Below are 24766 nucleotides of genomic sequence, written 5' to 3' on the forward strand. Positions count from 1 at the left end.
TCAGGCCGGGCGGGCCGCGCAGGGAGTGGCTGCCGGACCGACCGGACCGCGAGGCCGCTGGGCGGCGGTCGGCTGCTGCTGCCCCTGCGCCGAGACCCCGCACACCTGGCCAGGTAGGGCCCCCTCCCTGGGCTCGCGCGGGGCGCGCCGGCGGGGGGCGGCCTCCGGGCCCGGAGCCCCCCGCGAGGCCGGGCCTGGGGGGACCAGGGGCCAGCGAGGGGCCGGGCGGCGGCCTCGAGGGACAAGGGCCCCGGCGGGGACCGGGGAGCGCGGGGCGGCGAGGTGCGGGCCGTGGGCGGGCGCGCCCTCCGACCAGCTGGAGAGGGCCCCCCGCTGGAGCCCGGGCAGGGGGCCGGGGACGCCGCGCCCTGGCCCCCATCGAGGCCCCCTGCTCCTCGCCCTCGCGTCCCCGGGTAGGAGTGGGCAGACAGGACACCTGACCGCGCCGCCACCGACTTCCTGGGCACGCCGACCCATGGAGTCTTGCGGTGCGCGTCCCGCGAGGTGAACTCGTCCACTTCCGGCCCGCGAACCCCACCCCACCTTCCTCGCCGTCAGGGCCGCACCCTCGGCTCCCCCTTTTGACTTTGTGTCAGAGCTGGGGAATTTTCTCGCAAGATTCTCAGTCCTGTTGCCGCCGGTGGGCAGAACTTAGGGCCCGGGACTCCAGGCGAGGCCGCCTCCGGCAGGGGTCAGCAGCTGCTCCGGGGCAGGGTTGGGGTACAGGGTCGGGGTATGGTGCGCCCCCCCGCCCCGCTTGGGGTCCGCATGGGGCCCTTGGAGGGGAGCAGAGCAGGGTGGGAGGTACAGTGCTGCCACACGCAGCCGTTGGGGTGTCCCGTTGCCCCCTCCCCTTCCGGTGGAGTCAGGGGAAGCAGGGTGTCATCCCTGGAGGTGCTGGGCAGCGCCCGTCGGACACCCTGGGGCCTGAGCCTGGGACCCCGCCCCAAGCGGCTCCTGCCCCTTGTCCAGCACGGCCTGCTCACAAGGAAGTGCCCCAACAGCTTCCGGGACAATTGGATTGGATCCACGGGTTCCTGGAGGCAGCCCCGAGTCCCCCCACCTCCACTCTGCCCAGTGATTGCCTGCGGCTGTCCAGGCTAGCAGGCTGCTGAGGGGGAAGTGTCTGCTGGCAGTGCCAGCAGCCAGTCCCACCTGGTGTCCCAGGCCAGCTCCCCTCGGGCACACCTCCCGGCAGAACCTCAGCCCTGCGGGAGCTGGGGTCCTCCACCAGGCAGGCTTAGAGGAGCTATGGGACAGCAGTGGGCAGAGGCCAGCGGGCACCTGGCAGCACAGTGGTCAGCGCCCTGGTGAGAGCTGCCAGGGCCCACCTTGGGTGGGGGTAGGGCTCACCAGGAGCGCCAAGGCCACGGGCAAACAGCTTCATCCTGGGTGGAGCCGGATGACGACGACCAGAGGAAAGCGCTCACACACTGCCCCAGGGCGTGGCGGGGTGGAAGCCGAGCCCAGCTGCAGGAGGGCAGGGCGCTGGGGGCAGGGTGAAGACCCTAGGAAGGAGGGAACAGGGCTGGGGGTGCTGTGGGAGGGGCTTAGGGCTGCCAGGTGCCCAGCTGGCCTCCCAGCCTGTACCGTGCAGGTGCTGGTCCCTGGCTTGCCAGCGAGAAGGCCTGAGCGTGCTGGTGGGCGTCTAACTTGTGTCCCCACCTCTGCAGGTCCCTGGCCCTAACATGGCGCGTCGCTCCCAGAGTTCCTCCCAGGGGGACAACCCACTGGCCCCGGGGTACCTGCCGCCACACTACAAGGAATACTACCGCCTGGCAGTGGACGCGCTGGCCGAGGGCGGGCCGGAAGCCTACCACCGCTTCTTGGCTGCGGAGGGGGCCCCCGACTTCCTATGCCCCGAAGAGCTGGACCATGTGACTCGCCACCTGCGCCCCCCACAGCACTTGGCCCGAGACGCCCCTGAGGGCAGCGCTCCCGACATGGACGGCTCCTCGGGCACTTACTGGCCCGTGAACTCAGACCAGGCCGTGCCCGAGCTGGACCTGGGCTGGCCCCTGACCTTCGGCTACCAGGGCACTGAGGTGACCACGCTAGTGCAGCCGCCACCGCCGGACAGTCCCAGCATCAAGGACGAGGCCCGCAGGATGATCCGCTCGGCTCAGCAGGTGTGTGGCCAGGGGTGGGGCTGGGGCAGGGAGGGCGCCCGCTGGCCAGGCTGACGCCTGCTGGCGGCCACCCCTGGCCTCAGGGTTGTGGGTGGTTAGGCCGGGAGGGCACGTGGACTGAGAGGGAGTTGTCTGTGGGTCCTGACCACCCGCAGGTGGTGGCCGTGGTCATGGACATGTTCACCGACGTGGACCTGCTGAGCGAGGTGCTGGAGGCGGCAGCGCGCCGCGTGCCCGTCTACATCCTGCTGGACCAGATGAACGCACAGCACTTTCTGGACATGGCGGAGAAGTGTCGCGTGAACCTGCACCACGTGGACGTGAGTGGGGGCAGGGAGCTGAGCAGGTGGCCAGCGGGGAGGAGCCTGGGCGCGCCTTGACTCCTGCTCTCACCCCAGTTCCTGCGTGTGCGCACCGTGGCCGGCCCCACCTACTACTGCCGCACTGGGAAGTCCTTCCAGGGACACGTGAAGGAGAAGTTCCTGCTGGTGGACTGCGCCGTGGTCATGAGCGGCAGCTACAGGTGCCCGGGGCGTGGCCGGGCAGCCCCAGCCCCGCCCTCCCCTCGCCTGCCCCTCCAACGGTCCGCCCCTTCTCCCGCAGCTTCATGTGGTCCTTCGAGAAGCTGCACCGCAGCCTGGCACACGTGTTCCAGGGCGAGCTAGTGTCCAGCTTCGACGAGGAGTTCCGTATCCTCTTTGCGCAGTCGGAGCCACTGGTGCCGTCGGCCGGGGCGCTGGCCCGAATGGACGCCTACGCCCTGGCCCCCTATGCCGGGGCTGGGCCTCTGGTGGGCGTCCCCGGGCTCGGAGCCCCCACCCCCTTCTCCTTCCCTAAGCGCGCGCACCTCCTGTTCCCGCCGCCCCGCGACGAGGGCCTGGGCTTCCCCTCCTTCCTGGACCCCGACCGGCACTTTCTGTCGCCGTTCCGGCGGGAGGAGCCCAGGATGCCCGGGGGAGCCCTGGAGCCACACGCGGGGCTGCGGCCTGGCGCCGAGCTGGGCGGCCCGCGGGGCTTCTTCCAGGCGCGGCAGCTGGAGATGGACGCCTTCAAGCGGCACAGCTTCGCCGACGGTGCGGCCCTGGAGAGCTTCGCGGCGGCGCGGCAGGTGTCGCGGCAGACCTACCTGAGCCATGGAGACGACTTCCGCTTCCAGACCAGCCACTTCCAGCGGGACCAGCTCTACCAGCAGCACTACCAGTGGGACCCGCAGCTGGCGCCCACGCGCCCGCAGGGCCTCTTCGAGAAGCTTCGCTCCGGCCGCCCAGGCTTCGCCGACCACGAGGACCCGGCGCTGGGCGCGGGACCGCGCTTCCCGGAGCTCGGCCTGGACACGCACCAGCGGCTGGAGTACGTGCCGTCCAGCGCCTCCCGGGAAGTCCGCCATGGCTCTGACCCGGCCTTGGGGCAGGGCCCGCGTGCCCTGGACCCCGGCGGGGCCGCGCGCCCCAATCTGAGCCAGCGGTTCCAGTGCCAGGCCGCAGCCAAGCAGGGCCCGGAGACCCCCGCCGCCGAGGCGGACCCGGAGCACAGGGCCGGGCCCGAGGGGCGCGCTGGCCTGCGGCGCTGGCGTCTGGCTTCGTACCTCAGTGGCTGCCACAGCGACGGCGCCGGGGAGGAGGGCCTCCCCGCGCCCATGGACGTGGACGACTACGACGAGGACGTGCTGGCGCCCGGCGCCCGGGACGCGCCCCCGCCCTCTTTCCGCTTGCCCGCAGCCTTGGTGCCCAAGGGGCTGGCGCCCGGCGGTGGCAGCGCCGCTGGCGAGCAGGCGGAGCGCGAGGGCCCCGAAGAGGCGCTGGCCAAGCAGGACTCCTTCCGCTCGCGCCTGAACCCGCTCATCCAGCGCAGCTCCAGGCTGCGCTCCTCGCTCATCTTCGCCGCGCAGGCCGAGGGCGCCGGCGGGGCCACCGAGAAGGTGCAGGTGCTGCACAAGGAGCAGACGGTCAGCGAGAGCCTGGGGCCCGGCGGCGAGGCCGTGCGCTCGGCTGCCTCGGCCAAAGTGGCCGAGCTGCTGGAGAAGTACAAGGGCCCTGCCCGTGAGGTGGGCGGGGCAGGGGCCACTGTCGCCATCTCCAGCCACAGCAAGGCGGTGGTGTCGCAGGCGTGGCGGGAAGAGGCGACGGGCGCGGGGGGCGCGGGGGGCGAGCGGCGCAGCCTGGAGAGCTGCTTGCTCGACCTGCGCGACTCTTTTGCGCAGCGGCTGCACCAGGAGGCGGAGCGGCAGCCGGGTGCTGCGGCGGCCACGGCCACGCAGCTGCTGGACACGCTGGGTCGCGGGGGCGCCGACCGCCTCTCCTTCCGCTTCCTGCCTGCCCAGGGCCGTTCTACCTCCCCGCCGCTGGAGGGGCCCACACGGCTGCAGCAGCTACCCCCCACGGAGCCCAAAGTCAGCCCCACAGTGGCCTACCCCGAGCGGAAGGGCAGCCCCACCCGGAGAGGCAGCCCGACCGCCGGGCTCAATGAGCCCAAGGCGAGTCCCACCTCCCCCTGTCCGGAGCGCCGGGGCAGCCCCGTGCCACCGGTGCCCGAGCGCCGGGGCAGCCCCGTGCCGCCGGTGCCCGAGCGCCGGGGCAGCCCCGTGCCGCCGGTGCCCGAGCGCCGGGGCAGCCTCACCTTCACCTTCCCCGGGGAGACCCTGAAGCCCGGGCCCCCGGAGGAGGCAGCAGGTAGCCCCGTCGAAGCTCCGCACAAGGGTTCCCTGCGCTTCAGGCAGCTGCTGAGCTCGAAGGGCGGTGACCCGCGCCGCGCAGAGGACGAGACCAGGGGCTTCCCCATGCCGCAGGAGAACGGGCAGCCTGAGAGCCCCCGGCGGCCCTCGCTGGGCAGGGGAGACAGCACCGAGGCCACAGCCAGCGAGGAGAAGGGCTCGCGCACACGCATGGCTTCGGCCTCAGCCACGGCCAACGCCTTGTATAGCAGCAACCTGCGTGATGACACCAAGGCCATCCTGGAGCAGATCAGCGCCCACGGGCAGAAGCACCGCACACCTGCCCCACCGGGCCCTGGCGTGTCCCACAGCAGCCCTGAGCTCAGCCGGCCAACCGCCACGGTCGCGGTCGCCACCGCCAGTGGCCTGGCCCCAGACATGTCCGACAAGGACAAATGCTCGGCCATCTTCCGCTCAGACAGCCTGGGGACGCAGGGCCGGCTGAGCCGCACGCTGCCCGCCAGCGCCGAGGAGCGCGACCGCCTGCTGCGCCGCATGGAGAGCATGCGCAAGGAGAAGCGCGTCTACAGCCGCTTCGAGGTGTTCTGCAGGAAGGAGGAGGCGGGTGGCCCGGCGGCCGGGGACGGCCCTGCGGACGACGCCAGGGACAGCAAGGTGGGCAAGTTCATGCCCAAGATCCTGGGCACGCTGAAAGGCAAGAAGTGACCACACCTCCCTGTGGGTGAGGACGCCCACAGTCAGTGCCTTTCCCCCACCCGGGCTGCCTCAGGGACCCCCTCCGCATCCCACCGGGCTTACCTGCTCAGGGCTCCTCACCGCCCCAACGCTGGGGGATCCTCCTTCCCCCCCCCCCCCAGCTGCCGGAGTCTGGGCAGCTCATGCCACTCAGATGCCCCTTATAGGGACGGCAGAGTCAGAGCTGGCGATTCCTGCTTGGCTGTGGTGGATGTTCGGGGTGCAATAAAGGTGACGTGGGCAGCTGACTGCAGCCTGGCCTCGTGATGCGGCCCAGGCCAGCAGACCCTTCCTCACCCTGCCCCCATGTATGTGAGAGGCTGGTCGTCTGCTGGGCCTGATGCTTCGCGCCGCACCAGAGCCTGGACAGCCCCTGGGCACGTGGTGCCCACTCCGGGCCTTCCCCCAGTGGTGGGCACGGATGGCCCCAGCAGGTACCTGGAACTGGGCAAGCTGGATGACTCCCATCCGCCTTGCTGACTCAGTGCAGGTTGGCATCCGGAGCAGCCAGGGTCAGCCCTGTGGCTCAGGGTGAGGCCCGGGGCCGCCCCACCCAGCCTCCAAGACGCTGCCTGTCGGCTGCTGACGCAGCAACCTTTGACCTGTGGCCATTCCAGGATCCGCAGGAAGAGAAGCACTGAGCCAGCCTACCTTGGCACCTGCTGGCAGGGTACCCTGCCCCCTCTGTGCCCTCAATGGCAGGGCCCGCGTGCCAGTCTCCACCTGGGTCTAGCCGCATGGAGGGTCATGGAGTCTTGGAGACCAATGAGTGTTCCTGGTCCCATCCCTTTTCGTCTTGGTCTCAGGTCACACACAGGGCCTCACCCCTGCAGGACTCCGCAGCGGCTCCAGGCTGTGCATGATGATGCCAGGGGACGCTGGGCTCATGCCAGCCTGGGCACCATGGGCTCTGAGGGGAGCCGTGCTCGGAGCCCCAGAACACACACACGGAGGGCAAGGTGGTGCAGGGCACGAGCGGGTGGCTCTTTATTGGAGGACGGATGGGGGGGGGCTGGGCCCCTCTGTTCCCGCGGAGGCGGCTAGGCGCGCGGCCCCGGGAGCAGGGGCAGGCGGGCCAGCGCCGAGCCGCAGACGATCCCATAGGCCTGCGAGTAGCCGCCGAGCGCGGCCCGGGCGGCGCCCTGCGCCCCCTGCGAGGCGGCCGCGCCAAACTGCTTCCGTCCCGGCCTAGGCTCCGTGGCCTCGCGGAGAGGCACCTGGGCGCACAGTGATGGCCGTGGGCGGCCCGGGGGAGAGCGCCGAGGGCCCCGGCCGCAGGCCCGCGTCCGGGTATCACGGAGCAGAACGCGGTTAGCTGCCTGGGCTGTGGCCTCCGAGGTCAGGGAAGGCGCCGGTGCCCCCGCGCCTGGCCTCACCTGGAAGGCGCAACCGCAGCGTCATGGAAGGCGTGGGCTGGGAGGCGCCGCCCGAGCTCTCCGCCCCGCCACTTACCCCTGCCGGGGCGCAAGGCACCTCCAATGGCCGCTGTCCGCTCGCTGGGGCTGGGAGTTGCAGTCGCGGGGCCGGGCGCCGCCCGGGGGCTTCTGGGGGAGTAGGCAGAGCCGTGGGTCAGCCTGGCGCCTCGCCGTCCCCCAGCCCCGCACCGCGGGAGCCAGGGCCGCAGCACGCACCGCGCTCGCCGTCATGGCCGCCTCCTTGAAGCAGGGTTGCGGGCTCCTGCGCAGGCCGAGCCCGCGAGGCCCTGCGCTCTGTCCCTGGCGGCGCGCAGCCCGGGCCCTCGGGTGTCCGGCCTCTTCCGCGATGTCTGCGCTGCAGAAGCATCTGCGGGAGGAGGGGCGCTCAGTGCGGGTCGGGGTGCGGGAGGCGGCGTCCGTGCCCGCGAGGTGCACTGCGCGGGGGCACCTGGTAGAGGCGGTCGCGGTACTCCGCCGCCGATAGCTGGAGCTCTCCGGGCGCTGGCAGCTGGACGGCCGCCTCTCGCGTCCACTCCTGGCCGGGGCAGTGGAACCTGCACGGAACAGGAAAGGCAGGCCGGGGGTGCGGGGGCCTGTGGCCACCAGCCCGCCGCTCCGCACCGCACCTCTGCACGTAGGGGTGCCGCAGGGCCTGCGCAGCGCTCAGTCGCTTGTCCGGAGCGAATACCAGCAGCCGCTGCAGGAGATCCAGCGCTTGCGCGGGAGTGTCGGGCGGTAGGAGGGCGTGCAGGTCCTGCCGAGATCTGGGGCAGCCACCTGCGTGTCCTCTCAGGGCGCGATGGCAGCCGCCCCCGCTGCCCCAAGCCTGGGCCCGCCCCACTTCCCAGGCTGGGTGGATCCCGAGAACCCGGGCCGGGCAGGGGGGCAACGACTTTCCTGGCACATACTCTGAGCTGGGGACTGAGGCCAGAAGAGCAGGGCGGCCCTCGGCTGGCACAGGCCAGCACCAGCCACCCCCAGTGCCCACTCACCGGGCGCCCAGGTGATGCAGAACCAAGGAGCTGTAGCTGGAGCCTAGAGCCAGCAGGTCTGAGGGGGCAAAGGGGGAGAAGGGGCTGGCACTGCCCCGTCAGAGGCTCAGAACCCCAGGGAAGTCTGGAGACCCTCACCCCGACCACCAGCACGCCCACTGGCTGAGCATATGAGGGCAACAGAAAGCAGGCACAGCGGGCCAGGGTGGCCCTCCCCCGGCATCCCAGGGCCCTACCGCAGGCTCACCGGCCTCAGTGGGCGGTGGAATGGCCCGGAGGATGAGTTCCAGCTGGTGCAGCGTGGACGTGCCCGGGAACAGAGGCCTCCCCAGCAGCATCTCGCCCAGGATGCAGCCCAGGCTCCACATATCCACCCCCGGGGTGTACCTGGACACCAGGGCATGGGCAGGGGCGCTGACAAGGCCAGGCCAGTGCACATGCGCGCCTGCACAGGGGCCCAAGGGACCGGGGGAAGGCGGGATTACCAGGGCGAGGAGAGCAGCACCTCCGGGGCGCGGTACCAGCGCGTGGCCACGTACTCCGTCAGGGCCTGGCCCCCAGGCCCCTCGGCCTCACCACCCAGGGGCCGGGCCAGGCCGAAGTCACACAGCTTCACTAAACAGTTGGCGTCAAGCAGGACGTTGGACGGCTGCGGGGAGGAGGAGACCGCTGGGTGTGCTTGGCAGAGAGGGTGGGTGGGGGCAGTTGCACAGGCTCCAACCTTCTGGTCACGGTGGATGACCCGGCCAGCGTGGAGGGACTGGGTGGCCCGCAGCAGCTGGTAGAAGATGTAGCGTTTGTGCATGTCCTGCAGCAATGAGCCCTTGGCGATCACTGTGCCCAGGTCCGTATCTGCGGAGGCCCAGCGCCGGTCAGCAGTGTGGGAGCCAGAACTGTGGGCAGGGGACTCAGAGAACTGGCGGGTCTGTCCCTATGGGAGGAGTGGGCAGCTGTGTCCCTATGGGGGAGTGGGCAGCTGTGTCCCTATGGGGGAGTGGGCAGCTATGTCCCTATAGGAGAGTGGGCAGCTGTGTCCCTATGGGGGAGTGGGCAGCTGTGTCCCTATGGGGGGAGTGGGCAGCTATGTCCCTATGGGGGGAGTGGGCAGCTGTGTCCCTATGGGGGGAGTGGGCAGGTGTGTCCCTATGGGGGAGTGGGCAGCTGTGTCCCTATGGGGGCGTGGGCAGGTGTGTCCCTATGGGGGGAGTGGGCAGCTGTGTCCCTATGGGGGAGTGGGCAGCTGAGTCTCTATGGGGAGAGTGGGCAGCTGTGTCCCTATGGGGGGAGTGGGCAGCTGTGTCCCTATGGGGGGAGTGGGCAGGTGTGTCCCTATGGGGGCGTGGGCAGGTGTGTCCCTATGGGGGAGTGGGCAGGTGTGTCCCTATGGGGGGAGTGGGCAGGTGTGTCCCTATGGGGGAGTGGGCAGCTGAGTCCCTATGGGGGGAGTGGGCAGCTGTGTCCCTATGGGGGGAGTGGGCAGCTGTGTCCCTATGGGGAGAGTGGGCAGCTGTGTCCCTATGGGGGGAGTGGGCAGCTGTGTCCCTATGGGGGAGTGGGCAGCTGTGTCCCTATGGTGGGAGTGGGCAGCTGTGTCCCTATGGGGGAGTGGGCAGCTGTGTCCCTATGGTGGGAGTGGGCAGGTGTGTCCCTATGGGGGCGTGGGCAGGTGTGTCCCTATGGTGGGAGTGGGCAGCTGTGTCCCTATGGGGGGAGTGAGCAGGTGTGTCCCTATGGGGGAGTGGGCAGCTGTGTCCCTATGGGGGAGTGGGCAGCTGTGTCCCTATGGGGGGAGTGGGCAGGTGTGTCCCTATGGGGGAGTGGGCAGGTGTGTCCCTATGGGGGAGTGGGCAGGTGTGTCCTTATGGGGGAGTGGGCAGCTGTGTCCCTATGGGGGAGTGGGCAGCTGTGTCCCTATGGGGGAGTGGGCAGCTGTGTCCCTATAGGGGAGTGGGCAGCTGTGTCCTGGTACAGCAGGCGGGGTTTGGGAAGCCAAGATGGTCAGTGTCCGCAGGCCCACAGGACAATGACGATCAGGCAGCAAATGGATGCATGGCCTCACCCATAGATTCCAATACCAGGTAGATGTCCTGGTCATTCTGTGCTCGGATCACGTCCAGGAGGCGGATAATGTTGGGGTGGCCCTCAAACTCCTGGGAAGAGTCAGCTCCTGCTGGACGGCCACCCTGGTCCAGCTTCCCCCTCCGCCCCAGGGGTCCTGGGTCACAGACCTGAAGGAGCATGATCTCCCGGAAGGTCCTCTGGAAAAAGCAGATCCAAGAGTGAGAAGAGGGAACAGGTACAAGAGACAGATATGGGCGTGGCAGTACATGGGCAGGCGTGGGAGGAGGGGAGGTGTGAAAGAAGGGGAGGCGTGGGAGGAGGGGAGGTGTGGGAGGAGGGGAGGCGTGGGAGGAGGGGAGGCGTGAGAGAAGGGGAGTTGTGAGAGAAGGGGAGGTGTGAGAGGAGGAGGGGAGGTGTGGGAGGAGGGGAGGTGTGAGGGGGGAGGTGTGAGGGGGCGAGGTGTGAGGGGGGGAGGTGTGAGAGGAGGGGAGGTGTGAGAGTAGGGGAGGTGTGAGGGGGGAGGTGTGAGGGGGGAGGTGTGAGGGGGGGAGGTGTGAGGAGGGGAGGTGTGAGGAGGGGAGGTGTGAGAGGAGGGGAGGTGTGAGGGGGGAGGTGTGAGGGGGGGAGGTGTGAGGAGGGGAGGTGTGAGGGGGCGAGGTGTGAGAGTAGGGGAGGTGTGAGGGGGGAGGTGTGAGGAGGGGAGGTGTGAGGAGGGGAGGTGTGAGAGTAGGGGAGGTGTGAGCGGGGAGGTGTGAGAGGGGGGAGGGTGGGGGGGGGGGGGGGGGGGGGGGGTGGGGGGGGGGGGGGGGGGGGAGGGGGGGGGGGGGGGGGGGGGGGGAGGGGGGGGTGGGGGGGGGGGTGGGGGGGGGGGGGTGGGGGGGGGGAGGGGGGGGGGGGGGGGGTGGGAGGGGGGGGGTGAGGGGGGGGGGTGGAGGGGGGGGGGTGGGGGGGGGGGTGGGGGGGGAGGGGGGGAGGGGGGGGGGGGGGGGGGAGGGTGGGGGGGGGGGAGGGGGGGGGGGGGGGGGGAGGTGGGGGGGGGGAGGGGGGGGGGGAGGGGGGGGGGGGGGGGGGGGGTGGGGGGGGGGGTGGGGGGGGGGAGGGTGGGGGGGGGGGGAGGGGGGGGGGGGGGAGGGGGGGGGGGGGGGGGGGAGGGGGGGGGGGGGGGAGGGGGGTGGGGGGGGGGGGTGGAGGGGGGGGAGGTGGGAGGGGGGGGGGGTGGGGGGGGGGAGGGGGGGGGGGGGGGGGGGGGAGGGGGGGGGGGGGGGGGAGGTGGGGGGGGGGGGGTGGGGGGGGGGGGGGGGGGGGGAGGGGGGGGGGGAGGGGGGGGGGGGGGGGGGGGGGGAGGGGGGGGGGGGGGGGGGGGGAGGGGGGGGGGGGGGGGGGGGAGGGGGGGGGGGGGGGGGGGAGGGGGGGGGGGGAGGGGGAGGGGGGGGGGGGGGGGGAGGGGGGGGGAGGGGGGGGGTGGGGGGGGGGGGGGGGGTGGAGGGGGGGGGTGGGGAGGGGGGGGGGGGGGAGGGGGGGGGAGGGGGGGTGGGGGGGGGGGTGGGGGGGGGAGGGGGGGGGGGGAGGGGGGGGGGGGGGGGGAGGGGGGGGGGGGGGAGGGGGGGGGAGGGGGGGAGGGGGGGGGGGGGGGGAGGGGGGGGGTGGAGAGGGGGGGAGGTGTGAGGGGGGAGGGTGGGAGGGGGGGAGGGGTGGGAGGGGGGAGGTGTGAGGAGGGGGGGGGTGGGGGGGGAGGGGGGGGGTGAGGGGGGGAGGTGTGAGGGGGGAGGGTGGGAGGGGGGGAGGTGTGGAGGGGGGAGGTGGGGGAGGGGGGGGGGGGGGGAGGTGGTGGAGGGGGGGGGTGGGGGGGGGGGGGGTGAGGGTAGGGGGGGGGGGGGGAGGGGGGGGGAGGGGGGGGAGGGGGGGAGGGGGGAGGATTGGGAGGAGGGAGGCGTGGGAGGCGGAGGGCAGGCATGTGAGCAGGGCATGCGTGCGGGGACGGCAGGCGTGCGTGTGGGGCTGTGCTAGGAGCAGGCCCCAGGCCAGCTGCAGCCCCCGGTCAGCCGTCTGACCGCCTCCCTTGGCACAAGGCACGCCCGCGCTCCTCCCCTACCCTGCCCTTGTCCTACCTGCGCGTCCGTCTTATCCCTGAAGGCATCGAAGATCTTCTTAATGGCCACCACCTCGCCTGTCTTGCGGTCCACTGCTCTCCACACGATGCCATAGGCCTGGGGGTGCCTGCGGCTAGGGCATGGGCCTGCCTGCTGCCCACAACGCTTTCCCCCAACCTGCACATGCATCCTAGGGGAGGCCCCTGGCAAAGCAGGGCTGAGGACACCCCCACACCCTTCCCCACTCTGCGACAGAGTAGGGCGGGCCTATAGGCTGGCCCCTGGAAGCAGGGCTGGCGCGCGTGGGGACCAGGAAAGATCACCCCCACAAGGGAACCGAGGCCCAAAGGGCTCAGGGAAGGCTGCGGGGTTCAGGCCACAGGCTGTGGGGCTCAGGGCACAGGCTTCGAGGTTCAGGGCAGGCTGTGGGGCTCGGCACAGGCTGCGGGGCTCAGGGCAAGCTGCGGGGCTCAGGGCACAGGCTGCGGGGCTCAGGGCACAGGCTGCGGGGCTCAGGGCACAGGCTGCGGGCTCAGGGCACAGGCTGCGGGGTTCAGGGCACAGGCTGCGGGGCTCAGGGCACAGGCTGCAGGGTTCAGGGCACAGGCTGTGGGGCTCAGGGCACAGGCTGTGGGGCTCAGGGCACAGGCTGCGGGGCTCAGGGCACAGGCTGCGGGGCTCAGGGCACAGGCTGCGGGCTCAGGGCACAGGCTGCGGGGTTCAGGGCACAGGCTGCGGGGCTCAGGGCACAGGCTGCAGGGTTCAGGGCACAGGCTGTGGGGCTCAGGGCACAGGCTGTGGGGCTCAGGGCACAGGCTGCGGGGCTCAGTGTAGATGTCAGGGCTCAGGGTCCGGTGCTGCCCGCAGCCTGAAGCAGCCCTTCCGCCGGGCCCTCCCTGGCGCTCACCCCTTTTCCTAGTCGTCGCTTGATGCGGAATCTCTGAGCTATGTGAGAGTCCACCTCGGCGGCGCACATGGCGGCTCGACTGTTGCATCGCGTTGCCCGGCGACCCGGGAGCGCAGCCTGCGGTGCGCCTGCGCCCCGGTGGCCCAGCCCCTCCCGGGCCGTGGCTGGGGCCGCTCCTTAGCGCGGGGGCCCCGCACCCCTAGGTGCTGCCCGATCGGAGAAGGGGACTGGGGCTGGAGACGCAGGTTCCCAGCGGCGCAGGGCGGGCCAGCCCAGGGTGTGGCCTTAGAGCCCTTGCGGCTGCTTGGAGCAAGAGGCCTGGGACAAGCCCGGCTCTCAGAGAAAGCCACGTCTTTGAGGGGAAGGCAGAGGAGGAGGACTGGGAAAAGCCTCAAGGAAGCCGGCCTGGGGCGGCCGGGGGCGAGGAGGCCGCAGTGTGGGCAGTCGGAGCCCTGCTCCTTCATCTGCTTGCTGTCAGCATCCACCTCCGCAAGCTGAAAGTGGGGAGGCTCCAGAGGGGCAGGAAGAAGCGCAGGGTTCAGAACAGAGGCAGCAGAAATGGAAGGCGGGCTGAGCAGCAAAGGGGCTCTCTGAGTAAAGGAGCTGAAACCCAGGCATGCGGTTGGCACCAAGGATGGCACAGTGTCCCCTTGACACAGCGGTAACTATGGTCCCAGGCAGCCACTCCTCCCCACGCACCTGACATGGCCATGGGCGCCCATTGGAATGGGCAACGAGGGCGCCTGGCTGAGCACACCTGTGCTGGCCATGTACGGAGGGCTGGGCCTGAGCAGACGAGGAGAGCCTCGCGCCGCAGCTAGGCCCACGCCGGGGCAGCCGCAGGGAGCAGGGCTGACCCTCGACACTGCCCACTGTCAGGTGCTGGGCTTTGTCCTGGCTGGGGCGGGCCCTCCAAGGTGCATAGTCAGGCTGTGGGGCAGGAGCTGCGTGTGGACCTGGCATCCCAGTCCAGGAGTAGCCTTGGCAGAGGGAGGGCTGTGGCACGGGCCACGTGGTGACCTTGGTCCTGGTGTGCAGGGATGGGCAGTAGGCCTTGGAGGGGCTGAGGGAGAGAGCCAGTGGCCTTTCCCCAGTGGTTCCCAGCATCTGCAAGAAGCCGGTGCCACTCCTCCACTCCAGGCACATCTGTGTGTTTTCATTGTTTCAAGCGTGTTACTTGGTGTCACTTTATTTGAAAGGCAGAAAGGGAGCGGGCAGTGCAGCAGGGGGTCACAGCCCACAACAGCCCAGGCTGGACGTCCCTGGGACCCCCATGTGGGCATCAGGGACCAGCTACGTGAGCCATCTCTGCTGCCTCCCGGGTGCCCGCCGCCACCCCCTAGAAGTCCTCGTGTTGACACCGACGGGCGAAGGCTGCTTGGGGAGGAGTCCTCTAAAGGCTGAAGTCTGAGAACTTATATTTTTGTTCACAAGCTGAACTTTTGCAGCGAGCGGGGCAGGGATGCTCCGCCGTGCTGTCAGAGGCCCCGGTCACACCTGTCCAGCAGGCCGCTTCCCGCCAGGATTGGTTGTCTCATCTGCCCACGCCCTGGCAGACGGGCACAGCCTGGGTAGGGGGACAGCAGCCGAGGACAGAGGCTGGGGGTTCCAGGCTCACCCCACCTGTGCACCCCCCGTCCCTCACAGCTTCTGCTCCTGAAGGTTACAGCAAACTGACCCCCGAGCAGCCCCTCACTGTACAGCCACTGGGATGTCGGGATGAGAGCGTCAGGGTGGGGCCAGGGTCCCCGGATGACCTGGCCCCACCCCCTCACAAGAACCAAGACGCCTACAGGAAAGCAAGGCATCCTGGGTGAGCAGAAGCTTTGGGGAGACACCCCACTTTGCCCGGTAGTGGGCGTCCCGCGTATTCGGGGCACCAAGGAATTGCCGAACGGGGTGGGGGTGGGGTACCGAGGGTGCCGAGTTCCGTCTCCACGGAGACTTGCAGAGGAACAAACATGTGGGGCGGCCAAGACCCCCAGGTATCCTACGAGTGAATGTTGGCGACGCGGCCCCTGACCCTGGAGACCCTTTACTCTTGATTCGCACCCAGCGCCCCTTGACCTGGGACCTGAGCTATCTGGGCCGGGGAGGAGCAGGAGTGGCCTTGTCACGCAGCCTAGGGCCCCCGCCCCATGGCTCCCAAGAAGAAGCGCGGGCCGAGCACTGGGCGTCGGCTGGGCCCGGCGGGCGAAGGTGGCGAGCCACAGCTGTCGGAGCGCGCGCAGTATCTGCAACGTGAATACTCGCTGCTCTCGGAGCAGCTGGAGGCCTGTGAGCAGCGCGTGGACCACGTGCTGCAGGAGAACGCCCTCCTGGACCGTGAGGCGCTGCGCCTGCGCGAAGAAAATCGGCTGTACGCCAGTTATGTGAGTGCACGCGCGCAGCGCTGCGCCAATGCCATCGTGCGCCTGGAGGAGCAGAACCGCGTCGACCTGGCACAGGTGCACTGGCAGCGCGCCGAGCTGGCGTCGCTGTACCAGGGGCGCGAGGACGGGGTGCGCACACAGCTGCTGGAGATGCAGGAGCGCGCGGCGCAGATGGCGCGGCAGGTGCAGGAGCTGCAGCCCTACAAGGCCAGTGAGGGCGCGCCCGCGGCGGGGCGGGCGCGGTAGAGGCCGGGCATGTGGGGCGCTGACCTGTGTCCCGCCACAGGAGCTGCAACTGGAGCAGCTGGCGCGGATCCGGGCCCTGGAGCGCGAGCTGCTGCACATGCGGGTGGAGCACACGCAGGTGCTGCACCGCGTCAAACGGCGCTTCCTGGAGGACAAGGCGGGACTGGAGCGCGAGGCGCGGCAGCGCGTGCAGTCCCTGACCCGGCGCGCCGAGCGGGAGGCGGCGCGCGCGCTCGTGGCGCACACGCAGTTGCTCAAGGCGGACAACGGGCGCCTGCGACAGGAGCTGCTGCGGCTGCTGCAACGGGCCCAGCTGCTGCACGACATGCGGCGCCAGCTGCTCGAGCAGCGTGCACAGCTGCGGCGCGAGCACGAGGACACGTGCGACCTGGCAGACGTGCACGGCTGGCTGCGCAGGGGGCCCGAGGGGCCCCCGCTCTGGCAGCCACCCCCGCAGGTCGCCTCGCGCCCTGGCTCCCTCACGACCCCCAAAGGACCGTCGTGCGCGGCCTCCCGCGCCCCGTCTGTGGATCAAGCTGGGACTCAGTCACGCGCGGTGTCCCAGGCCCGGTCCCCGGCGCCGTCGCGCCAGGCCTCCAGAGACCCATCTGTGGCCCCGTTGCGCCCACGGACCCTGTCCCACTCGGCCTCCCGGGACCAGTCCCTGACGTTGTCGCGCCCACGGACCCTGTCCCACTCGGCCTCCAGGGCCCCGTCCGTGACTCCGTCGCTCGCGGTGCCCCGGGTCCCGTCGGCGACTCCTTTGCACATCGGCTCCCGACCCCCGTCCGTGATGCGGCCACAGGAGGACTTGTGTTCTGGCCCCTCCTCACTGCGGGTAGTGCTGCCGGACGTGTTCCCTGCTGTCAAGTCCAGTCTCAAGCTGTCCCTAGGCCTGCCCGGCGACCCGGAGCTTCACAGCTCACACTCAGTGGACACATTGGCCTCGGAGGGCACGGCCGAAGCCCCCGCCTCTGGGGAAGGCTGAGGTGCCAGAGGGCCCGGCAAGCGGGCAGCCGACAGGACTGATCTGCAGGCTGCGGCCCTGAATAAAGCCAAGGTCTCCGCACTCCCGCACAGGTCTGGCCACTGTGTAGCGTTCCCTGCGGCTGTGTCCCTCCGGGCCTTGGCGTGGAGTCGGAGTTCCGCAGGCCCCGATGCAGAGGGGGCGGGAGTGTGGACAGGCTGGGCCAACTGAAGCAGGTAGCCAGGAGTGCCATTGGATCTCCCCTGTAGGCGCAGGGACCCAGTGACTGGGCCATTCCCCACTGCCCTCCCAGGTGCATGGTACTGGGGTGGGGGTGGAGTGGCAGGATGCTGGCGGGTGCTGCACCACAGGGCAGCCCTGCTCATTTTAATCTCCGGTATTATTTTTTGACTTGGAGAAGTTTTGAGAACGGTACAGGGCACCTCCCTCCTGACCCCAGCTCCTCTGGTCCCTGCAGCCACCTGAGGTGGCCCTTGGGCTCACCAGGCCATGCTGGACAGGCGATGCCCCAAGCGGGGTGCTCATGAGTGGAGGGAGGTGCTGCCTCCCACGCCCCCACTGCCACCTGACCAGGCCTCCTAGGGGCTGTGCCCTCGCTAGATGGGTCAGGAGAGCGTGGGGTTGTTGGTATGACTCTCCACGCATGGCTAGTGAGCAGTCAGCCGAGGCACTGGGGCAGAAGGGGGCTGTGGGGGAGTGAGCAGGCCTAGGCCAGCCTCTGACTTTCAAATGAATTGGTGCCTCTCGCAGACCACAGCACGGGGTCTGATCTGTGCCATGTTTGGTGAGAACAGCTGCTCCATGACGTGGCCCTGCACACAGGCTTAGGCGGAGAACGGGGTGCAGGAAAAGTCAGGGTGCAGGGTCACTGGCATGGTGGCACAGCAGCTGTGAACCCCGCGGTGGCCCCTGGGCTGGACACTGTGTAGGAACTTGCGTTGCTGTGGTTGACAAGTGGCTGGGACTATGCATGGACCGGTTCTGCAGGCAGAGAGGATCTCATCTGGTTTGCTTAGCAGATGGCTGCACAGCCAAGGTGAGCCAAACGCTTCTTCCAGGTCTCCCACGTGGCTCATTGGCTGTGCGTTTCCAGGCACATTAGCAGGGAGCCAGATGGAAAGCAGAGAGACAGTGCAAGCACAGAGGCAACTCCGAGAGCCACACGGACCACGGAGCGCAGCAGCCAACAGGGCCATGCAGGAAAGCAAGGTCCTTGGCTGTGACTGGATGCTGCGAGGCAGGCCTCCCACATCAGAGGGTCCTGGGCTCCTGCTCAGGCGCCTGGGGGCAGGTGAAGGCCAGGGACTCCGGCCGCTGCCGCGGAAGACCTGGCTGGAGGCCCTTCAGCTTGGCTGTCTCAGGCCTTCGGAAGGTGAACGCAAGATGGAAGATTCTCTCCCCATCTCTTCCCTGTCACTCTGTTCTTCAAGTAAATAATTTTAAACCCCCAGAGAGTGCTGGCATGGGTGTGGGCTGGACAGTGGGGTTGGTCAGGCTGAGCTAGGTTCCAACGGGAGCCTAATGGGACGCGGCAGACTGGACCAGTCTACCGCACACACCGGCATGCGCAGGAAGCAGGGATGGGGCGAGCCCGGTGGGTGTTACTTGAGTCATCCTGACTGGGCTGCCATTCCTGCTGATGTGTGTGAGGGCCAGGGGCGTGGTGGGCAGAGCTGGGCTGGGCCGTAGCATCCATTAGTTTGCATATAAGATGGGGCTGCAGACAGAACTGGCCCAGCAACTGCAACCATCAGTGTGCGTAGACTGGTGGGGGACGGACTGAGCCGGACCCCGCACTGGTGGCCACATTCAGGCGTCAGTTCTGGGGCCACCTCTGATGAGGTTCTTTGGGGACCTCTTGACTGGACCACTGGACTCTGAGCTCCAACCACGGGGGACATCACAGGCTCTGGGGTCTGACTGTGGAGACCTCCTCGGGTGCTGAAGCCTGGGCAGTGGACGCCACGCCCAGATGCCCCTGGAGGAAGTGACCGCAGGGGACATCTAGTACCACGGCAGAGGATGGAGGGCAGAGAATCCGACAACCCTCCCAGCCGAGCTCTGACAGCAAGGACACGGGCGGGGGAGACTCCAGGGTGGACTGTCAACCAAGGGATCTTGGAAGGATTTCCTCAACCTTGGAGCAACGAAATCAACATCTCAGAACCACTGAAGCTACTTAAGCAGTCCCCTGGGAACATGCTCCACAGCGGGGACCCTGGGATGACGTCAAGGGTCCGTCCTCCATCCCCGGGTACTGAGGCAGCTAGGCGCCAGGCACAGCCCTCCCCCACCCCCACTTCCTCCATACAGAGAAAGAAAAAAGGAGATTGGAAGCATTCCTGCCCCTCCCCACCCTGACTGGTGGTCCACACGGGCGTGCGTCCTTAATTATAAAAACATCACCAAAAATAAAATAAATGCTATACATATTATATGTAATATTATTATATGTTTATATAGAAACCTAGAAAGAAGCCAACAATGAGTATGGGAGGAGGGCGCGGCAAGAGCGCCCCGGGGGAGGGGCTGTGCGCTCCCTGGCCAGGTGGATCAGGACCAGCACGTGCTAAGGGCACAGGAGGTGCTGGGCGTGGGGAGCCAGATCTCAGCCCAGCGCAGGGCACCCAGAGCTGGGGCGCTTGGGGGCGACACAGGCTGGCACAGCACGCTTGCCAGGCCATGCTCCCGCCCTCCACGGACTTCTGCCACCATAAAGATGCTTGTCAGCTGCCGGCAAGGACCATGACGACCTCCTGATCATCTCACTCTGTCACTCGCGGTCACCCGTGGAAGCTCCGTTTACCACTCCCCTCCCCTGTTAATTCCCAAGCCCGGCTCTGAACAGGGAGATGAATTTGTCTGTTGGTTTCATCTTTCCCGCCTCCTTCCTTGTGCGCTAAGCGTGCCTGGAAGCGAGGCCACCTGGCCAGGCTTTCCAGGGAGGGGCCAGCATGTAACCACACTGTAACAAGCGCTTGTGACCCACCAGCAGGACCCTGCAGGACCCCCGGGGGGCCTGGGCTAGCTGCCTCCCAACTTTGGCTCCCACTGCCATGCACCCCGGAAGTGGCCCCTGGACTTGGCTCCCCATGCTGGTGTGGGAGAGCCGAGCTTCTGCATGGCCAGCCCTGCTGTCAGGGACATGGGGAAGGGGCCCAGCAGGTGGGCTCACTCTCCAGTCCTCAGGTTGTCCTTGGCAGCCCCTCCCAGCCCAGCTTCTGGATCATGTGTCAAGTCCCACCTGGAGCTGCCAGTACAGGGCACTGAGACCGCACACGAGTGCTGCCCCCCAGCGCCCCCGTGGGCCTTCCGGGGGCACTTGGCTTGAACACCACCACCAGGGGAGGGCCCCGTGGTGGGCTTTCCTCCCCCTAGAGCCACCGAGCCCTCTGGACTAGAGCGTGCTGGGTCCTGGCTCAGGTTTCGGGTACCTGTGACTCATGCCCATACTGTTTGTGTTGTCGGCTACATGGGCAGCTTCAGGAGGCCTCGTGCCTGTAGAGTTTGATGGTCTTGTGGGCTTCGGTCCGTGCTTACCAACATCACAACAACCCATGAGCTAAGACGAGCCAGGGCACGCGGCAGCCGCACTGTGGCTCTGCCACCGCTAGCCCCTCTGCCAGTGCTGGGTCCTTCTCCTTTGCACTAAAGCCTTAAGGTGAGCCAAACTTTATGTAAGCAGAGCCACGTGGTGGGGCCCAGCTGCCCCTCAGTCCCCTCAAGACTCCACTCACCTGTCCCAGGGCACGGCCAGCACCACACGACAGCCGCAGTGTTGGGGTCCTGCTGCTAGAAAGAACGGACCCCAGAAGCAGAGGGTCCCCCAGTCCGAGGACAGCGCCACCTGGGAGCTCTGTGTGGAGGCAGTGTGTACCCCTCACGGGCCGCACTTGCTGTCCCATGGTCCCCACACAAAGGCGGCTACTGTGGCTGGGCGCCATCCTCCGCGGGACTTGGCCAGCAGAGAGCAGGGCAGCACCAGCAGTGTCTGCTGCCCTCCAGGGCGCCTGCCTAGGGTGTACACCCTGGGCAGTGCAAGACTGGAGCCGCCTGGTGGGGAGTGCAGCCCGCAGTGGGGCTCCCCTTGGGGAGAAGCCCACAACACGGGGCCATCGGAAACGGTGGGAAGGGGAACTTGAAAGGACATGAGGGGACCACAGGGCGTCCCTGTCCCCGGGGGGTGGGAAGGGGGCACTCCCCCACTGTCCCCAGAGTGACCCAGCAAGTAGAACAGGTCTCCGGGCGGCAGGTCATGTTAGACTCTGGGAGCCACAGATGCCCGTGGGCGTCTGTGCTCCACCCAGGTGGGGTCTCGGGGCCCCTCTGATCACCTGGCATCCCTCACCTTCTCCTTGGCCTGCCCAGGTTGCATCCATTCCCATCCTGCCAGGAGCCGCCCGGGCCCTCCCCAGCTGGAGCGGGTGGACATGTAGCCACGTGGAATTTGCCGCAGGAGTTGGCCTTCCTTCACCCAACACGGGCCCTCGATGCAGGCGGGATTTCATCCCCTTTACAAGCCGACTGCTAGGGACGGGCCATGTTCACTGGTTCATTTAGTCCTCAGGTGGGCACCTGAGCTGTGTGGGCGCCAGCGATGCAGCTCGGAGTGGTGCCAGTTGCCCTCCTGAATCAGTAGGTATTCCCACAGGCTGACCTACAAAGTTGGTTTCACCGACAGGAGAGCTGAGGACATGGGGAAAAGGCAGCCAGGGAGGATGGTGTGTGAAGAACCAGGGGCTGGGCACAAGGACTTTCCATGGTGGACTTGAACCAAGTGTAAGGAGGTAGCAGGATCCAGCTCAGAGGGCCCAAAGCCTTGGGACCCTGCACCCACGTGGGAGACCCACAAGAAGCTCCGGGCTCCTGGCTTTGGATCGGCTCAGCTCAGGCTGTTGGAGCCATTTGGGGAGTGAACCAGCGGTCGGAGGATCCTCTGTGTCTCTCCTCCTCTCTGTATATGTGATTTTCCAATAAAAAATTTTAAAAATCTTTTCATTTATCTATATTTATTAGAAAGTCAGATACACGGGCCCAGCGTGATGGCGCAAGTGGTTAAGGTCCTCGCCTTGCACGCCCGGGATCCCATATGGGCGCCGGTTCTATCCCGGCAGCCCCACTTCCCTTCCAGCTCCCTGCCTGTGGCCCGGGAAAGCAGTCGAGGACGGCCCAAAGCTTTGGGACCCTGCACCCACGTAGGAGACCCGGAAGAGTCTCCTAGTTTCGGATTGGCGAAGCACCGGCCGTTGCACTCACTTGGAGAGTGAATCATCAGACAGAAGATCTTCCTCTCTGTCTCTCCTCTCTGTATATCCGCCTTTCCAATAAATAAATAATAAAAATAAATCTAAAAAAAAAAAAAAGAAAAGAAAGTCAGATACACAAAGAGAAGTAGAGGCAGAGAGGAAGATCTTACATCCAATGATTCACTCCCCAAGTGACTGCAACGGCTGGTGTTGCGCCAATCCAAAGCCAGGAGCCAGGAACCTCTTCCAGGTCTCCCAGGCGAGTGCAGGGTCCCAAGGGTTTAGGCTGTCCTCGACTGGTTTCCCAGGCCACAAGCAGGGAGCTGGATGGGAAGCAGGGCTGCCGGGATTAGAACCGGTGCCCATATGGGATCCTGGCGTGTTCAAGGCAAGGACTTTAGCTGTTAGACCATGGCACCAGACCCAAAAAATAAATCTTAAAAAATGAAAATGCAAAGCAAATACTGAAAGGAAAGAATGGTAATATACATTTGGAATTTTACATTTGAAACTCAGAAAGAACTCCTAATGGCTTAGATGCCATGCAACTCAGCAAGGACGGAGAAAGGAGCAGGTACGCTGTGTGACAGAGAGCACCAGCAGCTGCGCGGAAAGAGCACCTGGGCAGCACCTGCACCAGCCCAAGTGACGCCACACCCTGCGCCCAGTGACACCGCACACTGCACCCAGTGACTCAGCACAATACAGTGACTCCACACTGCACACAGTGACACCGCACACTGCACCCAGTGACTCCACACACTGCACCCAGTGACTCAGCACACTGCACACAGTGACTCAGCACACTGCACAGTGACACCACGCACTGCACACAGTGACTCAGCACACTGCACCCAGTGACTCAGCACACTGCACACAGTGCCACCACGCACTGCACACAGTGACTCAGCACACTGCACCCAGTGACTCCACACACTGCAGTGACTCCACACCCTGCGCCCAGTGACTCAGCACACTGCACCCAGTGACTCCACACACTGCACACAGTGACTCCACATTGCATACAGTGACATTTTGATGGCAAAAGATTGCTGGCAGGATGTGCTGTAATTGGAATACCCTGTGTTGTGTAGGAGCATCTTACAGTATGGCCATATGCCATGCAGGGCCGTATGCTAATTCTCAAGCTAAAACTACTTCCTAGGGAAGGCTGAGCAGCCAGCCCATCATAGCCATGAGGGCTACTTGGCGCCAACCTGCTTCATGTGAGTGCCCAGTACAGTAGCTGGGTACCAGCACCGCTGTGGGAGAACTGTGGACAGAGCCACCCCAGCTGTTATGAGCATTGGGGCAGTAAGCCAAGTGAAGATCTCTTTCTGCCTTTCAAATAAATGCTTCAAAATTAATGTACGTACTTCAATGAGCTGTGTGTGTTTAAGACACATTCATTTTTATTGGGAAGGCAGATTTACAGAGAAGCAGGCAGATCTTCCATCCGCTGGTGTACTCCCCAAGTGCTTGCAATGCCAGAAACAACCTGACCTGGAGCCAGGAAGTTCCGGGTCTCCCACATGGGTGCAGGGACGCAAGGACTTGGGATGGGAAGTCAAACAGCTAGGACACTGACGCCCACAGCGGACCTTGGCGTTCGTTGTTTCTGGGGTAGGGAAGAGATGAAGGCAGTCGATTGGGGCCTGTCTGAATCTGCCTCCTGCACCACGGGCCCCGAGGGACAGGGCCGTCTCAGCCCAGCCCCACTGACGGACCTAAACACTGTCCAGAGTGACCTGTGGTGCCCCAGGGCTCCTGACAAGCTGGAACCTGGGTTCCAAAGTGAACCCCTCCCTTTTTCAACACAGGGAAATCGGCTTGTAGACGCTGAGTAACTGGTTCATGGCCGCACAACTGGACACATGGGATTTGACTCACAAAGTTGAAACTTGAACAATGAGCCATTTATGCTATCCCAAGAGTGTATCCTGAAATGCTGGTGCCAGGAGGTGGGGCATTTATTAGAACAGGAGGACGTGTCAGACACCAGATGGGCTCAGAAGCAGGCAAAGCAAGTCTCTGTCACCAGCTGCTGCACCAGGTCACAGCAGGAACTGCCCACACAGGGATGGCCTTGGCGGGACCAGTCACACGGCAGGGTCCATGCAGGGATGGCCTTGGTGGGACCAGGCACACGGCAGGGCCCACGCAGGGATGGCCTTGGCGGGACCAGTCACCCTGCAGGGTCCACACAGGGATGGCCTTGGCGGGACCAGTCACACGGCAAGGCCCACGCAGGGATGGCCTTGGCGGGACCAGTCACACAGCAAGGCCCATGCAGGGATGGCCTTGGCGGGATCGGGCCGTCACACTGCAGGGAGGGGCTGCTCTGCTCACAAGCCTGCTGGCGGTAGGGTAGTCCATCACAGCCACCAGAGCAGACCCGAGGCATGAACACACGTGTCGACACTTTGTACAATGCTTGCCACTGTTTTATTATGAGCCCAAATTGGAGACCCCATTCTACCCCAGGCGACAGGTCACGCACAAGCTCTCCCACCACAGGACACTTCCAGAACACACCGAGCTGGGTGGGGAAGTGGAGAGGTCCCACCACGTGGGACCTCTGGGCGCTGACCTGGGTGGCTCTGGGGTGAAGCGGGCCCGGCAGGCAAGCACAAAGGGGGGCTGCTTGGGTGGCCAGGGCACATTCCTGATCGTGGTGTGGGAATGCCCAGCATGGTGCCTTCTGTGTCAGGGCACTGAGGCCGCGTGCGGCCCAAGCCTCCGCTCAGGAGGCTTCCAGGGGTCACTGCTGTCCGCGAAGGCTCAGGAGGGCTTGAGTACACACGCAGTTTATCGACCAGAAGTGGCCGTCCTGGCGCCCATTCAGGTGAACAGCTCAGCCCTGACCAGGGCGCCACCTGCCAGGCCTCCTGGCTGAACCGTTCTGTGCTCCTGG

General features: G+C 67.0%; 3 protein-coding genes across 3 annotated transcripts; 2 read left to right on the forward strand and 1 right to left on the reverse strand.

Annotated features, from left to right (window-relative positions):
* The first annotated feature begins 25 nt into the window (after positions 1–25).
* On the forward strand, positions 26–24741 carry FAM83H (family with sequence similarity 83 member H). Its single transcript, XM_040991672.1, has 6 exons — positions 26–113; positions 1674–2129; positions 2285–2449; positions 2528–2652; positions 2733–5517; positions 24711–24741. The coding sequence occupies exons 2-5, from the start codon at positions 1689–1691 to the stop codon at positions 5503–5505; spliced, it is 3504 nt and encodes a 1167-aa protein (XP_040847606.1). The 5' UTR covers positions 26–113; positions 1674–1688; the 3' UTR covers positions 5506–5517; positions 24711–24741.
* MAPK15 (mitogen-activated protein kinase 15) lies at positions 6576–13069 on the reverse strand. Its single transcript, XM_040991593.1, has 12 exons — positions 13001–13069; positions 12112–12210; positions 10171–10200; positions 10002–10092; positions 8664–8794; positions 8428–8591; positions 8190–8329; positions 7943–8000; positions 7577–7714; positions 7373–7504; positions 7140–7317; positions 6576–6911 (listed from the first exon to the last, which is right to left on the reverse strand). The coding sequence occupies exons 1-12, from the start codon at positions 13067–13069 to the stop codon at positions 6576–6578; spliced, it is 1566 nt and encodes a 521-aa protein (XP_040847527.1).
* Positions 15139–16606, forward strand: CCDC166 (coiled-coil domain containing 166). Its single transcript, XM_040991594.1, has 2 exons — positions 15139–15579; positions 15659–16606. The coding sequence occupies exons 1-2, from the start codon at positions 15139–15141 to the stop codon at positions 16604–16606; spliced, it is 1389 nt and encodes a 462-aa protein (XP_040847528.1).
* Positions 24742–24766: the final 25 nt, after the last annotated feature.

This window comes from Ochotona curzoniae, unplaced genomic scaffold, assembly GCF_017591425.1.
Source record: "Ochotona curzoniae isolate NIBS_2020 unplaced genomic scaffold, NIBS_Ocur_1.0 contig_65, whole genome shotgun sequence".
NCBI lineage: Eukaryota > Metazoa > Chordata > Mammalia > Lagomorpha > Ochotonidae > Ochotona > Ochotona curzoniae.